Source organism: Ambystoma mexicanum, chromosome 9 (genome assembly GCF_040938575.1).
Source record: "Ambystoma mexicanum isolate Mex_15411 chromosome 9, UKY_AmexF1_1, whole genome shotgun sequence".
Classification (NCBI taxonomy): Eukaryota; Metazoa; Chordata; class Amphibia; order Caudata; family Ambystomatidae; genus Ambystoma; species Ambystoma mexicanum.
The window spans coordinates 548011649-548024996 of record NC_090931.1 but is presented as its reverse complement, the minus strand read 5'-3'; the positions used below and the strand labels follow the sequence as shown (position 1 = coordinate 548024996).

At 50.6% G+C, this 13348-nt stretch overlaps 1 protein-coding gene across 2 annotated transcripts in view; it reads left to right on the top strand.

Moving 5' to 3' along the window:
• CLTC (clathrin heavy chain) overlaps positions 1-13348 on the top strand; it is a 1506669-nt gene that overhangs the window by 990730 nt on the left and 502591 nt on the right. For both annotated transcript variants that reach the window (XM_069615119.1, XM_069615118.1), the window contains exon 22: positions 3736-3893. In XM_069615119.1, coding sequence (XP_069471220.1) covers positions 3736-3893 — 158 coding nt within the window. The remainder of the gene's footprint in view (positions 1-3735; positions 3894-13348) is intronic.

The window sequence follows — 13348 nt, the reverse complement described above, 5'->3', positions numbered from 1 at the left end:
TTCTGAGAGCAGAACTGAAGCCAATGGGCACTGCATGTGCTATTTATGCTGATGAAGTCGACGAGGGCTCTCGAGGGACATCGACTCGACGTCAGTGCATACAGAGCCCTCTGTCTAAAAAAAAATAATTCCGAAGAAGCACAGCTGGAGTGATACATTATCATAAAATGAGGAATGCATGGGAGGACCATCCAATCGAAAGAACGTTACCAGGGGTAAGTAACTTTTTCTTCTAGGAAAGAACATATCGCCACATACAGAAGGAAACTCCCCTGGTTGGCAGTTGCAACTCAAATCCGCTTCAAGGTCATCACAGTGACCCATAAACGTTTATATTGGTCGGTTCCTTCATATCTACGTGATGGTTTTACTCATCCATCTGTTCGAACTACAAGATTGAGTAAACCATGCATTTGACCTGTCCACGCTCCAAGTGTACAAGTGGAAATGGTCACTCCTTTCCAGTCCAGGTAACGCTGGCCTGGAATAAATTACCAAGGAAATTGCAAACGGAAGAAAATTTGACAAGATTTTGTAAATGCCTAAAAACACTGTTTAATTGATAGCGTCTGACCCGATTATTCCCTTTCTAAAATGCTGATGTTTGTCTTTAGGTGCACCCTGATGCCTGCAGGCTACGGTGCGTGATAAATACACATACATAAATAAAAGGATGCGTTGGGCTTATTGTGGTGATTAGTTTCAAACTAATGCAATGTTCCACAACAATTTACCATAAGATGGGTACGTTTTCTCCTTTCTTCCAGGCCCATTGCTAACCCAGGGTCAGGATACCGACCCAGGTTCAACGGCCAAAGGCGAGTCGAGGGGGAGATGGAAGACAAAGGGACTTGTTCCCAATGTTATCCTATGGGGGACCAGCATACATATGCTTACTCGGCCCCCTCCCCCTCCCACCAAGCCCCCTCGACTCTGATTTTCCCAGGTGTCATTGTCGATCATCTGGGGCTCGATCTTCTGCCCTTTGTTCCAGTGTGAGGTTCAAGGATTCTTTCCGGTCATGCACAACTGCAAGATGAAACTTGTTGAGAAAGAAGTACAGAATCCAACGATGTAGGCCTCATTAGGGCACTTCACAGGATGGAGGAAGGCGAGTTGCAACGACTATCAGTTTTCAGGCGATAACTGGCGTTCTTCTAGTCGCGGTCACATAAGCTGCTCTAGTACATTTTCCCTTGAAGCTAGGATCCTGGAATTCGCGAAGAAAGACTTGTGGTGCAAGCTGTCGACCACCAAAGTTCCAGACCTGAACGCGGAACGGCAATGCTTCTTGCGAGGTAGCCCATGAGAGAGCTGGTCAGTTTAATGGGCAGTCCAGGGTACACTTCCGAAGGCTCAAAAGGACTAGACCCTCGAAAGCACAAACTAGTTGGCCCCACTAGTCCAATGGCTCAATCACCACTCGGGTTCTTTGAAGATCAGGCAGAAGAGCAGGGCTTCACCGGGTCGGACACTGGAGGGTATGAAGGGCCACTTCAGGAGTCTTCTTCAGGTCCACAACTGTCAGCTCTTCTTCGAGGGATTCTTGGCTCCAACGTAGATCTACAGGAATCCTCCTCTTAGCAAAATGCAAGCTGGAAGCAAGTCCACCAATGCCAAGGATTTGCACCATTCAAATAGCCATTAGTTGTCCAGTCAGACAATTACTGGTTTCACATCTGCCCCAGTAAGTGTTGTTTCTGGCACCAGTGATGTGAACTGGAACTTGGGACAGTCCCAGCCCCCTTCCTGGGTCGCACACACAAAGGCTCACTAGCCCATGAAAGCGGCAGTTCTCCCGGGCAAGTGTATGACCTTGTCAGCCCTTTCCTGACAGAGTGCAGGAAGAAGGTCAAACTACAATATGACCATCTTCCTTTTCAACCTTGGTCTTTTGGTGACCTGGAAAAATTGTCATTTGACAGAGTCCCCGTGCCTGATCTTCATAGGCTTCCTCTGGAACTCCCAACAGGCCAAGGTTTTTCCGACATTGGACGGAGTGACAGCTATGCAGAACACTTGCTTGTTGTTCCTTTCTGCCAACAGCATCAGTACTTGGTGGTTCCAGAGACTGTTTGGTCTCATGGCTTCATGTGTTCAGGCGGCTCCTCTGGCCAGATTAAAGATTTGGAGAACCCAGTTAATGCTTCAACAGTCTTGGTCTCAAGCACTGGACCCGCAGTCGCATCTTAAACCAATCCCTCAGATTTGGTTAAGGATTTGGTTTGATCCTCAATCTGCTGCACAGGGTTCCCTTCTGAGACCCCCTCCCCACAGTAGGTTATCACCACATATTCCTCCCTGTTGAGCTGGAGCGGGGTTGGGGCAACAATTAACCAACTTTACATTTTCGTCAGGTATGGGGGGAGGGGGGATAGTTCTGGGAACAAACTCGGCATATCAATTAATTACCTGGAGCTGAAAGCCATATTGTTAGCATGGAGAGGCTTTCTCCCCACGATCCAGGGAAAAACAGTGTCCATCAGAACTGACCATTCTGTCTTGATGTTTTACATCAACAAACGGGGACAAAATCCCCTCTGCTGCTACTTTGGCCCTGCAGATATGGGCAGTCGGTCATGGGATGTGGCTTCAAGTCCTTCACCTGCTGGGAGTGCTAAATGCGGAAGCTAGTCAGCTGAGCCGTCTGGGAGAAGCCAACCTGGCAGGGCTTGGGGGAGCCAAAACCTGTTGCAGTGCATGTGCCGGGCCAGTGGAAACTCAACATGAGACCTGTTTTGTATGGTGCTACAAAAAAGCTCTGGTTCCCGTCCTGAAGGACAGAATGTCCCACAGGTATGGAGGATCGGGGTCTATGGAAATTGAGTGCAGCAGTCACTTTGGTGAGTAACGTGTCCTTTTTGTGATAATAAGCGAGCGAAAGTCAAAATAAATGACTGGATCACAAAAAACAAAAGAAATGGGGTTTACATAGTAATTTATGGCGGGAAAAATGCAAAACAAAACATCTTTCCTAACACTGGGGTACCTGTTAAGGCACATAAGGTATAAATCAGCATCCTATAATCTGCTGTGGGAGGGTTAGGATAGAGAAGCCCTTAGAAGAACCACTTAGAGAGCCAGACAGATAGGCTACAACCTTTAAGCCCTCACATTATTCTTGGATAGTAGGGAGTTACCTGTTGCTAGTTACCACTCCGGGGTTTAGGGAGGTGGGAGCCCATGGGAAGACTAGGGAACGCCCACTGGTGTGCCCCAATACCAGCTCAATTAATTACAATTCTGAACACTTGATATAGTTTTCAATAAAAACCTGGAACCACGCTTTGGAGTGTTGAAATTAGTTGGGCCATCTGTGACATTACACATGGTCAATACCAGCCTTTGAGGGAGCTAAAGAATAACGTTGAGACTATTTCAATTACATGGTGGGAAATGTGATGGCATGGGAGTTTGTGCACGGAATAAGATTTCTCATGGTTGAGCGAATACGGATTGTAACATCCAATTAGGGAAACATCCCAAAACCTGAAGCATGTCATTCTTCAACTTTATTGCTGTAGGACGAAAAAATATGGATAGTGATGTGGTTTGGTAACGCTTGTTCACACTGTGAAGGTTGCTTTAAGGCCTCTGTAAAATTCTTAGGACAGTCCTTGTTTTGCTTTCCCGGGTCTACCTACAATACAAGCAACCAGTTGTGTAAAAGGGAGAATGAGGACTTAAAGTACTGGAATCATTATGAACATAATTGTTCAATTTTTTTCCCCTTAGGAAACTGGGAAGAGTTGGTGAAATACCTGCAGATGGCGCGTAAGAAGGCCAGAGAATCTTATGTAGAAACTGAACTCATCTTTGCTCTGGCTAAAACCAACCGGCTTGCAGAGCTGGAAGAGTTTATAAATGGACCCAACAATGCTCACATTCAACAAGTGAGTACAAACCACACACTACTCATTCTCACAGTACCGTGACCTATAGTCATCTCGAAATGGAACTTGCTGGGCACATTGTTGTATGTATGTAGAAACTTGTTACTAGAGGTAAATAGACACACATTGCCATATTGATGACCTACTTTCTGCGCTAGCATTTTCACTACATAGTTACATGTTCCATAACTATGTATTGAAGCTTCACCTATTTAATTGAGAGTACATGTACATGCTGACAATGTAGTAAAGGTGCTATCTAAAGCAAATATAATTTCTAAGTTGTCCACTTACATTAATAGAGTCCTACATTTTGATTAAGTCAATTTTAATAATTGGTTGGCTTTGTGTAGAATTCAACTGTTGCATGTTATTGAAGTCCGATTTATTTCCAGTCTGTGGATTAGCTTCTATCGAAAGCTGCACTGATTTATGCAATGGAAATAATTTACTTGCGTAGTTTTTTCCACACTATCCCTTTTCTAATGTATTTCTTCCTGCCAAAGATTTCTCATCAATGATATCCTATGCACAGATCCTATCCACAGCGCTGCTGTTTTTTGCAAACTTATCTGCCTCCAACGTGTGCAACATGCCTCCATGGTGGGTTCACCAGACATATCTGGGTCAGTATATATTGAGGCACCATGCAATCTTTTGGATTCTGGAACATGATCTTTGATTTTTCAAAATGTTCCTTTGTCGTGCCCAATTCAACTAAGGCTTTGCATTGCAAACCTTGCTTGGAATGCGGCCAGCAGTTGTCTATCGGATCCAGGATTTGTCTCTTCTGCTGGGCAAGGACCACGACACCTAGGACTGCGGGTCGTCCAAGTCCATGCATCCGAAAGACCTCTTTTTCCCCCCTCGCAGGATTGTCAAACTTAGGTGGCCTCTGTATTTAAATATGCACTCGCTGTTCTGTAATGTGGTAAACTTTGCCTTGCCGCTCACTTCCTGCCTGCATACTCTCGTTTTGTCTGTCTTCCCCCCCCCCCCCCCCACTCCCTCCTACTCCATGGTGCTCTCTATCTCGCCTATCTTCTCTAACTGCTTCTCTATTGACTATCCTGCTCTCCTCACTAAATCTGGTAGGAAAAAGTTTAAAAAGGACACCCTGGTCTCCAACCCAGGCCTCCCTATCGCTGACACCTACACTAGTGCCTGCTCCAAGGAAACTCTTACTGACATCCTCTTTTTCATGCCTTCACCTGACCTATGGACCCTTCATATGGTCTCTGTGCTCTCTCCTTTCTCCTCTTCTCCCATTAATGGTGGCACCCGTTGGGATGTCCTCTTGGCCTCCTTCCACGCCTCTAAGGCCATCATTAATGTCTACGCTAAAGGGACCGTCTTGGTCCAAGGTGCTCAGGCCAACCTTCACCTCTTTGATAGACGCTTCCCACGCCTCATCAACTTCCTTTCCTCTCCTGCTGTCCCCCCTCCTCTGTCCTCGGCTACCTTGCCTCTACCCTCCCTCCCTGCCCCCTCTCGTGCTCCTTCACCTCCCTCTTCTACACCTCCGCAGGGCGTACCTCTGATCTGTACCCCTCCCCGGAAGTCCTTCAAGGATGGCAACCTTCTCCACATTGCCACTCTTAACTCTCGCTCTGCCATCAAGCATTCCATTCTTCTGATATCTGTCACCTTCTTGAGGAACTGGACCTTGATGTCCTCGGTCTCACTGAGACATGGTTCACAGCCAACTCTGTCACCAGCTTTGATACACTCCTACCTGACGGTTACAAGATCCTATCTGTGCCCAGACCCAACCGTGTAGGGGGGGGGGTGTAGCCCTTATCTTCCCTGAGTGGATTCCTGCCACTCCTACGCAGACCTACTCCTCTTTCGAATGCCTTGTCTGCCGCCTCTCTCTCTCTCCTAGCCATTCCCTTACCGTGGCCACTATCTATCGACCACCTGGTCAAATCTCCTCCTTCCTCTCTGAGTGGGCTGACCTCTCCTCCTCACTCCTGTCCTCAACCACTCAACTCCTCCTTCTTGGTGACTTCAACATCCACTTGGATGCCTCCTGTTCCCCCACGGGACTCTTTCGTGACCTCTGCGACTCTCTCTCTCTCTCTATTCTCCCGTCTGGACCTACGCATTCTGCAGGACACACTCTTGATGCTCTGATCTCGTCCGACCTTCCCCTCTCCGTTCCTCTCTCCTGGAGTGATCACTTTCTGCTATCCTCCCACCTCACCCTCCCTACCCCACAGGCAATGCCACCCTCATCACTGCCACCCACCTTCTCGGTCATCCGACCCATGAAGCGCGTGTCAGTTGAGGCTTTCGCTACCACCTTCTCGCCCCCTCCTCCCCCTTCGGCTGACTCCCACCCTGACACAGCCCTCTCCATGCTCCACTCTGCTATATCTGAGACTCTTGATATCCTTGCCCCTGTCATGAGAGTCCGCCTGAAGCCCAAAGCCAAATGTAACTTCTGGTATGACTCGGATCTCGTCACCCTTAAACGCAAGTGCAGGGTGGCAGAGAGGAAATGGCGTGCCTCATGTTCATCCTCTGACAAACTGGCCTGCCGGTTGCTCCAAAGGCAATACCGTCTCTCCGTTCTCACCAAGAAGAGAGCCCTTATCCAAGCCCGCATCTCTGCGGCATCTAACAACTCGGCCGAACTCTTTAAAATCTGCAAGGAGCTTGCCAACCCTGCTGCAGTCTCTACCTCTCCTGTCCCCTCCCAGGCCCTCTGCACTGGCCTCTCACTTTATCTCTAAAACTCAGGACATCTTGTCCTCACTCTCCTCCTATCACCTCCCTCCCTCCCGTCCCGCCTCTTCCTCTGGCCCTTTTGCAGCCACCCCTCCTTCTCTGCCTTTCCCCTTTTTTCTGCTGACGAGGTTTCCAGACAAGTCTGATCTATGAAAGTCTCATCTAAACAGGTTCACCCCTGTTCCTCCAAAACTATCAAGGACCACATCGACTCCCTGGCTCCGGCCCTGGCTGACTTTTGCAACCACTCCTTCGCCTCTGGAGTCTTCCCATCCCCCTCAAGCACTCCCTTGTGCACCCTCTTCTTAAGAAACCCTCTTCTGACCCCTCCTGCCTGGCTAACTATCGCCCAATCTCCATCACTCCCTTCCTGGGCAAGCTCCTGGAGAAACTGGCCATCTCCCAGCTTAACCTCCATGCTCAATCTGTTGGAAGTCTTCATGACCATCAATCTGGCTTCAGAGCTGCCAGAAGCACGGAAACTGCTCTCCTGAACATCCGTGAGGACCTGCTCTTGAATCTCGACTCCAACACTCAGTGTGTTCTCATCCTGCTCGATCTCTCCTCTGCCTTTGACACTGTCAACCATGCCATCCTGCTCAACCGTCTCCGTGATAATCTGGGTATCACTGGTCAGGCTCTGGGGTGGCTGACCTCTTTCCTCTCCAATAGACCCTCCCAGGTCCAACTGGGGTCCTTCCTCTCTGACATCTTTTTCTCAACCTGTGGTGTCCCCCAGGGATCTAATCTTTCCCCCTGGCTGTTCAACCAATATCTGGCACTCCTTGCCCACCGCATCGCCGCTCTCTGCCCCAACTTTCAGTGCTATGCGGACGATACCCAGCTCATTTTCAGACTACCCTCGGCCTCCTCCTCTCCTTCCCTCATCTCTGACTGTCTGCTATCCAGGAATGGTGTGCCGCCAATGACCTCTGCCTTAATGCCAGTAAGACTGAGATTCTACTCATCGGCACACCCACCCCCTCCTTCCCTGCAGCTCTCTGGCCAGCCTCTCTTGGCCCTCTTCCTGTTCCTACCTGCAAGGCAAAAAACCTCGGGGTTATCTTTGACTCCACACTCCTTCTCTCCGCATATATCCGACGTCTCTAAGAAGTCACACTACCAGCTGCACCTCCTCAGAGGTATTCTTCCCTTCCTCTCCTTCCCCCAGAAGCTCACTGTCTCCCGAGCCCTGGTTCTCTCGAAGCAGGACTACTGTAACAGCCTCTATCGTAATCTGCCTGCCTCCACTATCCGCCCTCTGCAACTCATGCAGAACCGAACTGCGAGGGTTGTCCTTGGCCTCAAGCCCAGGGACCGTATCTCTACAGGACTGAAATCTCTACACTGGCTCCCAGTGGCTGCGAGGATAAAGTTCAAAACCCTCTGCATTGTCCACAAGGCCTTCTGGGGCCTGGGGCCTAAATACCTTCAACTCTCTCTTCCTAAATAGCTTCCTTCCTGATCCCTTCGCTCATCCGTCTCCAACTCCCTCAGGGTCAGCCGCTTCTCGAAGCAACGTGCTGGGGGTAGATCTCTCTCCGCGGCAGGGGCCTCCCTCTGGAACAGCCTTCCTGCCTCCCTGAAACTTGAGGAGAACCATCTCCGGTTCAGGAAGCACCTCAAAACCTTCCTCTTTGCTTCTGCTTTCTCTCTCCCTCTCCCCTGCTAATTCTTCGCTGAAACTGCACTGAATCTGCAACTGGGCCACTCTCCCCGACCCTGGGCCCAGCCACTCTCCACTTGCACTGCCTCCCTGGCAACCCCTGCACTGCGGGACTGTCTCTGTATCCCTCCAGCCCCCCCTTCCCAGCACTTACCTGCACTTACCTTGCACTTGCCACCAGCTGGCCCTCCTTATTTATTTATTATTTATTTTATTCTACTTACCTTGTACTGCACTTCCCCCCTCCCCCCTCGCCCCCTTGCACTTCCCCCCTCCCCCCCTTGCACTTCTTCCCTTCCCCCTACCCCTGCACTTGCGCGATCTGAATGACACCGGGCCTAGTAGGATCGTTGTCTGTCTTCCCCCTGTTCCCCCCTCCCTGCCTCGTCGCGCCTTGAAACACTTGTGTATAGGCGTGTTACAAATGCCATATCATACCATATATCATATCATATATCATATCATGAAAGGACCGCAAAGATTTTCATCTAGGTTTGCAAACCAAAGGAGAATTTGTGTGGTTCATTCATTCGAGGTTGATCTGAGCAGGAATCTCATCCATGCAAGGAAAAGGAGATGTGAAGCATCATCGCAAGAGGTCTCTCATCCAGTGGATCCTGGTACTGCCATTCTTCTTCTAAGAGTTGTCACTGCTCCGGTGAATCCCCAGAGAAGGTGGCTCAGATACTTTTTCCAAGCCTATCTTCCACCCCAGAGGGATGGGGAGAACCTTTGCCTCCAGATGCTTGACAACTTTGCTGAGGCGCCTCTGCACTGACGCAACCTACTGCGTCTTGGACTGGCAGAGCTCCTGCAGGAAATCACTCCTACACGCCTATGTGTTGGGGCCCGGATCCAAAAATGGATGAAGTACTCTAGCGCCATCAGGCTCCGCCTTTGTTCCTCGAAGTCACGGTGCCATCTCTTACTTAGTCCTTGACGCCTTAGACACCAAATCTCCTCTGGAATATGCTCCTCTCTCCTTCAGACCCTTCATGTCAAAGATGATGTGTGAAATCTATAACGGAGTGAGAACTGGTACCCTTTGGTTTGTAACCTTTAGTCTCCAGAGAGGATTCTGGAGGTGTTTTGCAGGGGAAGGCGAAGACGTCCACGGGCTGGCCTCAGATCTCAGGAGGCTAGTGCTCTGGACACCTCCCCTGAGCTGGACATCCTTCCAGCCCCCACCCTTCGTAAGCCTCAAACATCCTTCCAAATACTGATGGCTAAGATGTTTAATAGCCTGGGGCTATTTGCTCCATCCAGGCGTAAGGTTCAATTCGAATTGACTGTTCTGATGTTTGTTAATCTGCTTAGAACCACATGCTGTGCACATAGTCCGACATCCAGTGGTAACCGCAGGATATTGCATCTTGTCCCCTTTCGATTCTCGAAAGACATCGACATGGGCATGCCTTTAACACTATCCCTACATGACGTGTAGTGTACCCAAGATCCCTCACGCGTCGAGGTCCCTCAGTTTGTTTTTTTGCACCCAGCATACTGATCGCCTTATGCGGAGCTAGTCAGAGACGTTGCCTATTGTCCATTCGACCTTTGGTCGAATACTTATATAAAATAATTCAGATCACCCTATCCGGCCCTTATTTCGACGGCTGTTCCAGATCTCCGCCGAAGACCTTCAGAACTTCGACGGATGGTGATCCAGTTGGTGCTGCCGACCACGTGGCCGGGCCTTCCGTCGGCCTAAACAGTAGGGAGAGTGGGGATGGGGTGGGCATTTCTGTACAAACTAAACTGAGAATGCCTTTCCCTTTTCTTCCTCTTTCCCTTTTGGACTTTGTCACTCTACCCATCCTCTGCTATGGAGAGGACTCCATTTAGGTTTTGCCCCATTTGTAAAGGTGAATTTCCCTGGAAAGATGAGCACAAACAGTGTAACCAGTGCTTGCCCCTTGATCACAAAGAAGTAGGATGCGCGGCTTGTAAGCTCCTCCGTCCCAAGACATTGAAGGAGCACAAAGTCAAGCGGTGGGCAGCCTACAGGATGTCGAAGGCCGAGTTCTCTCCCGCTGCCACAGCCACCAAATGTGACAACGGTGGGAGTGACGATCAGACCTCCGAACCGGAGGTCGTTGACATTTTGACGGAACGCTCTCATTCCACATGGCCTGTCCCCGGCCCCGCCAGGCACGGCTCAGGCACTGCTATGGGGAAGTCACACCCCAGAGACAAAGACGAACATTTACACAGCACTAAACACAACCCCAAGTCAATCTTTGGCCAAGTCGAAGAAGACTTCAGTGCCAACGGGTACACCGGAAGTTCCGTCGGCACCCGCCGACCTTCAGCCCTCCCCGCAGCTTCAAATGTGCCTAGTGACCGGGCCATCAAAAATAAAGGGCGCTACCTCTAATATCCGGGGTGCCATCGAGACTCATCACAAGAAGGCGTCCGGTGACGACAGGGTTCCGGTTCCGCCGAAGAAAGCGGTCGCCGAAGACAAGGCCCCGGCACTGCCAAGGAAGGCAGCTGCCGAAGACAAGGCCCCGGCTCTGCCGAAAAAGACTCCTTCACAATCTCAGGCTGAAGCTACGCGCCTCCCGTCTGCAGAGGACATCGCCGACAGCATAGCAAGAGTTGTTTCCACCGATTCTCAAACGGCAGTCAAGGGATTTTTCGAGGCCTACGGAAAAGGCCAGGGATCTGTCGTGATCCAAGGATAGCCTAAGGGGAGTACCGGAACCCTCCCATAAGCCAAAAGAGGCACAGGGACGTCCCACCGCTGTCGGTCCCCCAGGAGAAGTTCTCTGAGGGCGAAGAATGGATGTCTTCGACGTTGAGACAAAAATCTCAACGTTTTACGACAGAGCGTTTTCAACCTTTTCCACCTCTAGACCATTCTAGGTCTTCGGTTTGGACTAGAGAGAAATTTGAAAACTGCATGGAAAGGCTGGACAGGTTTGTTTCCCTTTCAGAACAACCCACACCAAGAAGACCACGGGATGAGAGCCCTTTGGACCCTGTATGTATGTTTGTTTGTTTATTTATTTATTGTGCGCACCAGACCCTAGGGTAGCAGGGCGCAAGAGAACAAGGAGGTTTACAGCTTAGTTAACGTTTGCAGGTTACAGATTAGTTAACGTTACAGGTTACAGGCATAGTGGACATTTCGAATCTGCAGGGTAGGGCAAGTGCAAGTGCAGATAAGGCGTAGCTAAACAGTCAAATCTATGGCGATCAAACAGTAAAAGCAGGTTAGTACAAACATTATAAGAAGACGTTACGTATAAAGTGACATACGCTATGTCGCATTCTCAATAAGCCATTTTATGGTGTTCTTTCTAAAGTTATTGAAGGTTTGGTCAGATCTGAGTGCAAGGGGTAGGGAATTCCATAACTGTGCTGCCTTAACTGGGAAGCTGGAACCTCCAATGGTGGCTAGTTTGAATCTGGGCACTAGGAGGCAGTTGGGGCTGGCTGTCCTTGTGAGTCTCGTTGGATTTTTCCTGTTGAAGCGTTCTGAGAGGTATCGGGGAGCTTTGTTGTTTAGGCATTTGTGGATAAGGGACGCAGATTTAAGGTTGATTTTTTCTTGGGTGGAAAGCCATTTGTGTTTTCGTCTTATTTCTGAAATGTGTGCACTTCTGGGGATACTTAGGGCCGCTCTAAGTGCATTGTTTTGGAGCACTTGGATTCTGTGGATGATTTGTTTGGTAGTCCCTATGTAGAGGGCGTTGCAATAATCTAGTTTCGATAAAATGAGGGCTCTAGCTAGAATAAGACAGCTGTCCTCTGAAAGGAATGGTTTCCCAGCTCGTATTAACTTGCATGTATAGGCAGTGGATGATGACAGTGAGTTCACTCTTCCTCATCGTGGGGCGAGGGCAGGAGCCCCCCCAGCACCCCAGCCCAGCAGAGGAACCACGAGGAACACGGACAGGGGCCTGCCTGACCCTGTCCCCACACGCCGCCTGACTCGCGCATGCCGGGCGCAGCGCGGCCTGAAACCGAGGCTGAGCCTCGTTAACATCAGCTGTAACCGCCGGCAGGCGGATCGCGCCGGCGGCCAGCTCCAAGGCCACTCTAAGGCCTGTTGGGTGCCTGCTCACCCCCTCACTCCACTCTTCCTCATCGTGGGGCGAGGGCAGGAGCCCCCCCAGCACCCCAGCCCAGCAGAGGAACCACGAGGAACACGGACAGGGGCCTGCCTGACCCTGTCCCCACACGCCGCCTGACTCGCGCATGCCGGGCGCAGCGCGGCCTGAAACCGAGGCTGAGCCTCGTTAACATCAGCTGTAACCGCCGGCAGGCGGATCGCGCCGGCGGCCAGCTCCAAGGCCACTCTAAGGCCTGTTGGGTGCCTGCTCACCCCCTCACTCCACTCTTCCTCATCGTGGGGCGAGGGCAGGAGCCCCCCCAGCACCCCAGCCCAGCAGAGGAACCACGAGGAACACGGACAGGGGCCTGCCTGACCCTGTCCCCACACGCCGCCTGACTCGCGCATGCCGGGCGCAGCGCGGCCTGAAACGGAGGCTGAGCCTCGTTAACATCAGCTGTAACCGCCGGCAGGCGGATCGCGCCGGCGGCCAGCTCCAAGGCCACTCTAAGGCCTGTTGGGTGCCTGTTCGGAGCCACAGGAGCCAGGGGCCACAAACTCTGCCCGTGCTGCTCCAGGCATCACAAACACCGTGTGTAATCACCTTGTTTGCCTCCGGAGCCTCGGAGCCAGTGTCTACTCGGACCTTTAATCTTTTGTGAGTAAAGGGGATACCCTTAGTTTACACTATTGTGCTTTCTGGTATGTCTTCTGCTATTCCGCATTCATAAACATTTGAACTCAGTTTCTTTCACCCTCGATAACTGTTTGCTACATACGCTTATGCTTCCAACTCCGCCGCCTCTTTGCGTCACTGCTGCCACCTCTTTAATAGCTCAGTCATTTTCAGCCCCTAGTGCTTTATGCCTCATGACTGCTATTGGCCGTGCCCTTTGGTCGCTAACTGACCACTGCACTATATTGTGCCTTATGGTCGCCCAGAGACCACTGTATTATTGTGTAGTGCCTTGTGGTCGCCCAGAGACCACTGTATTA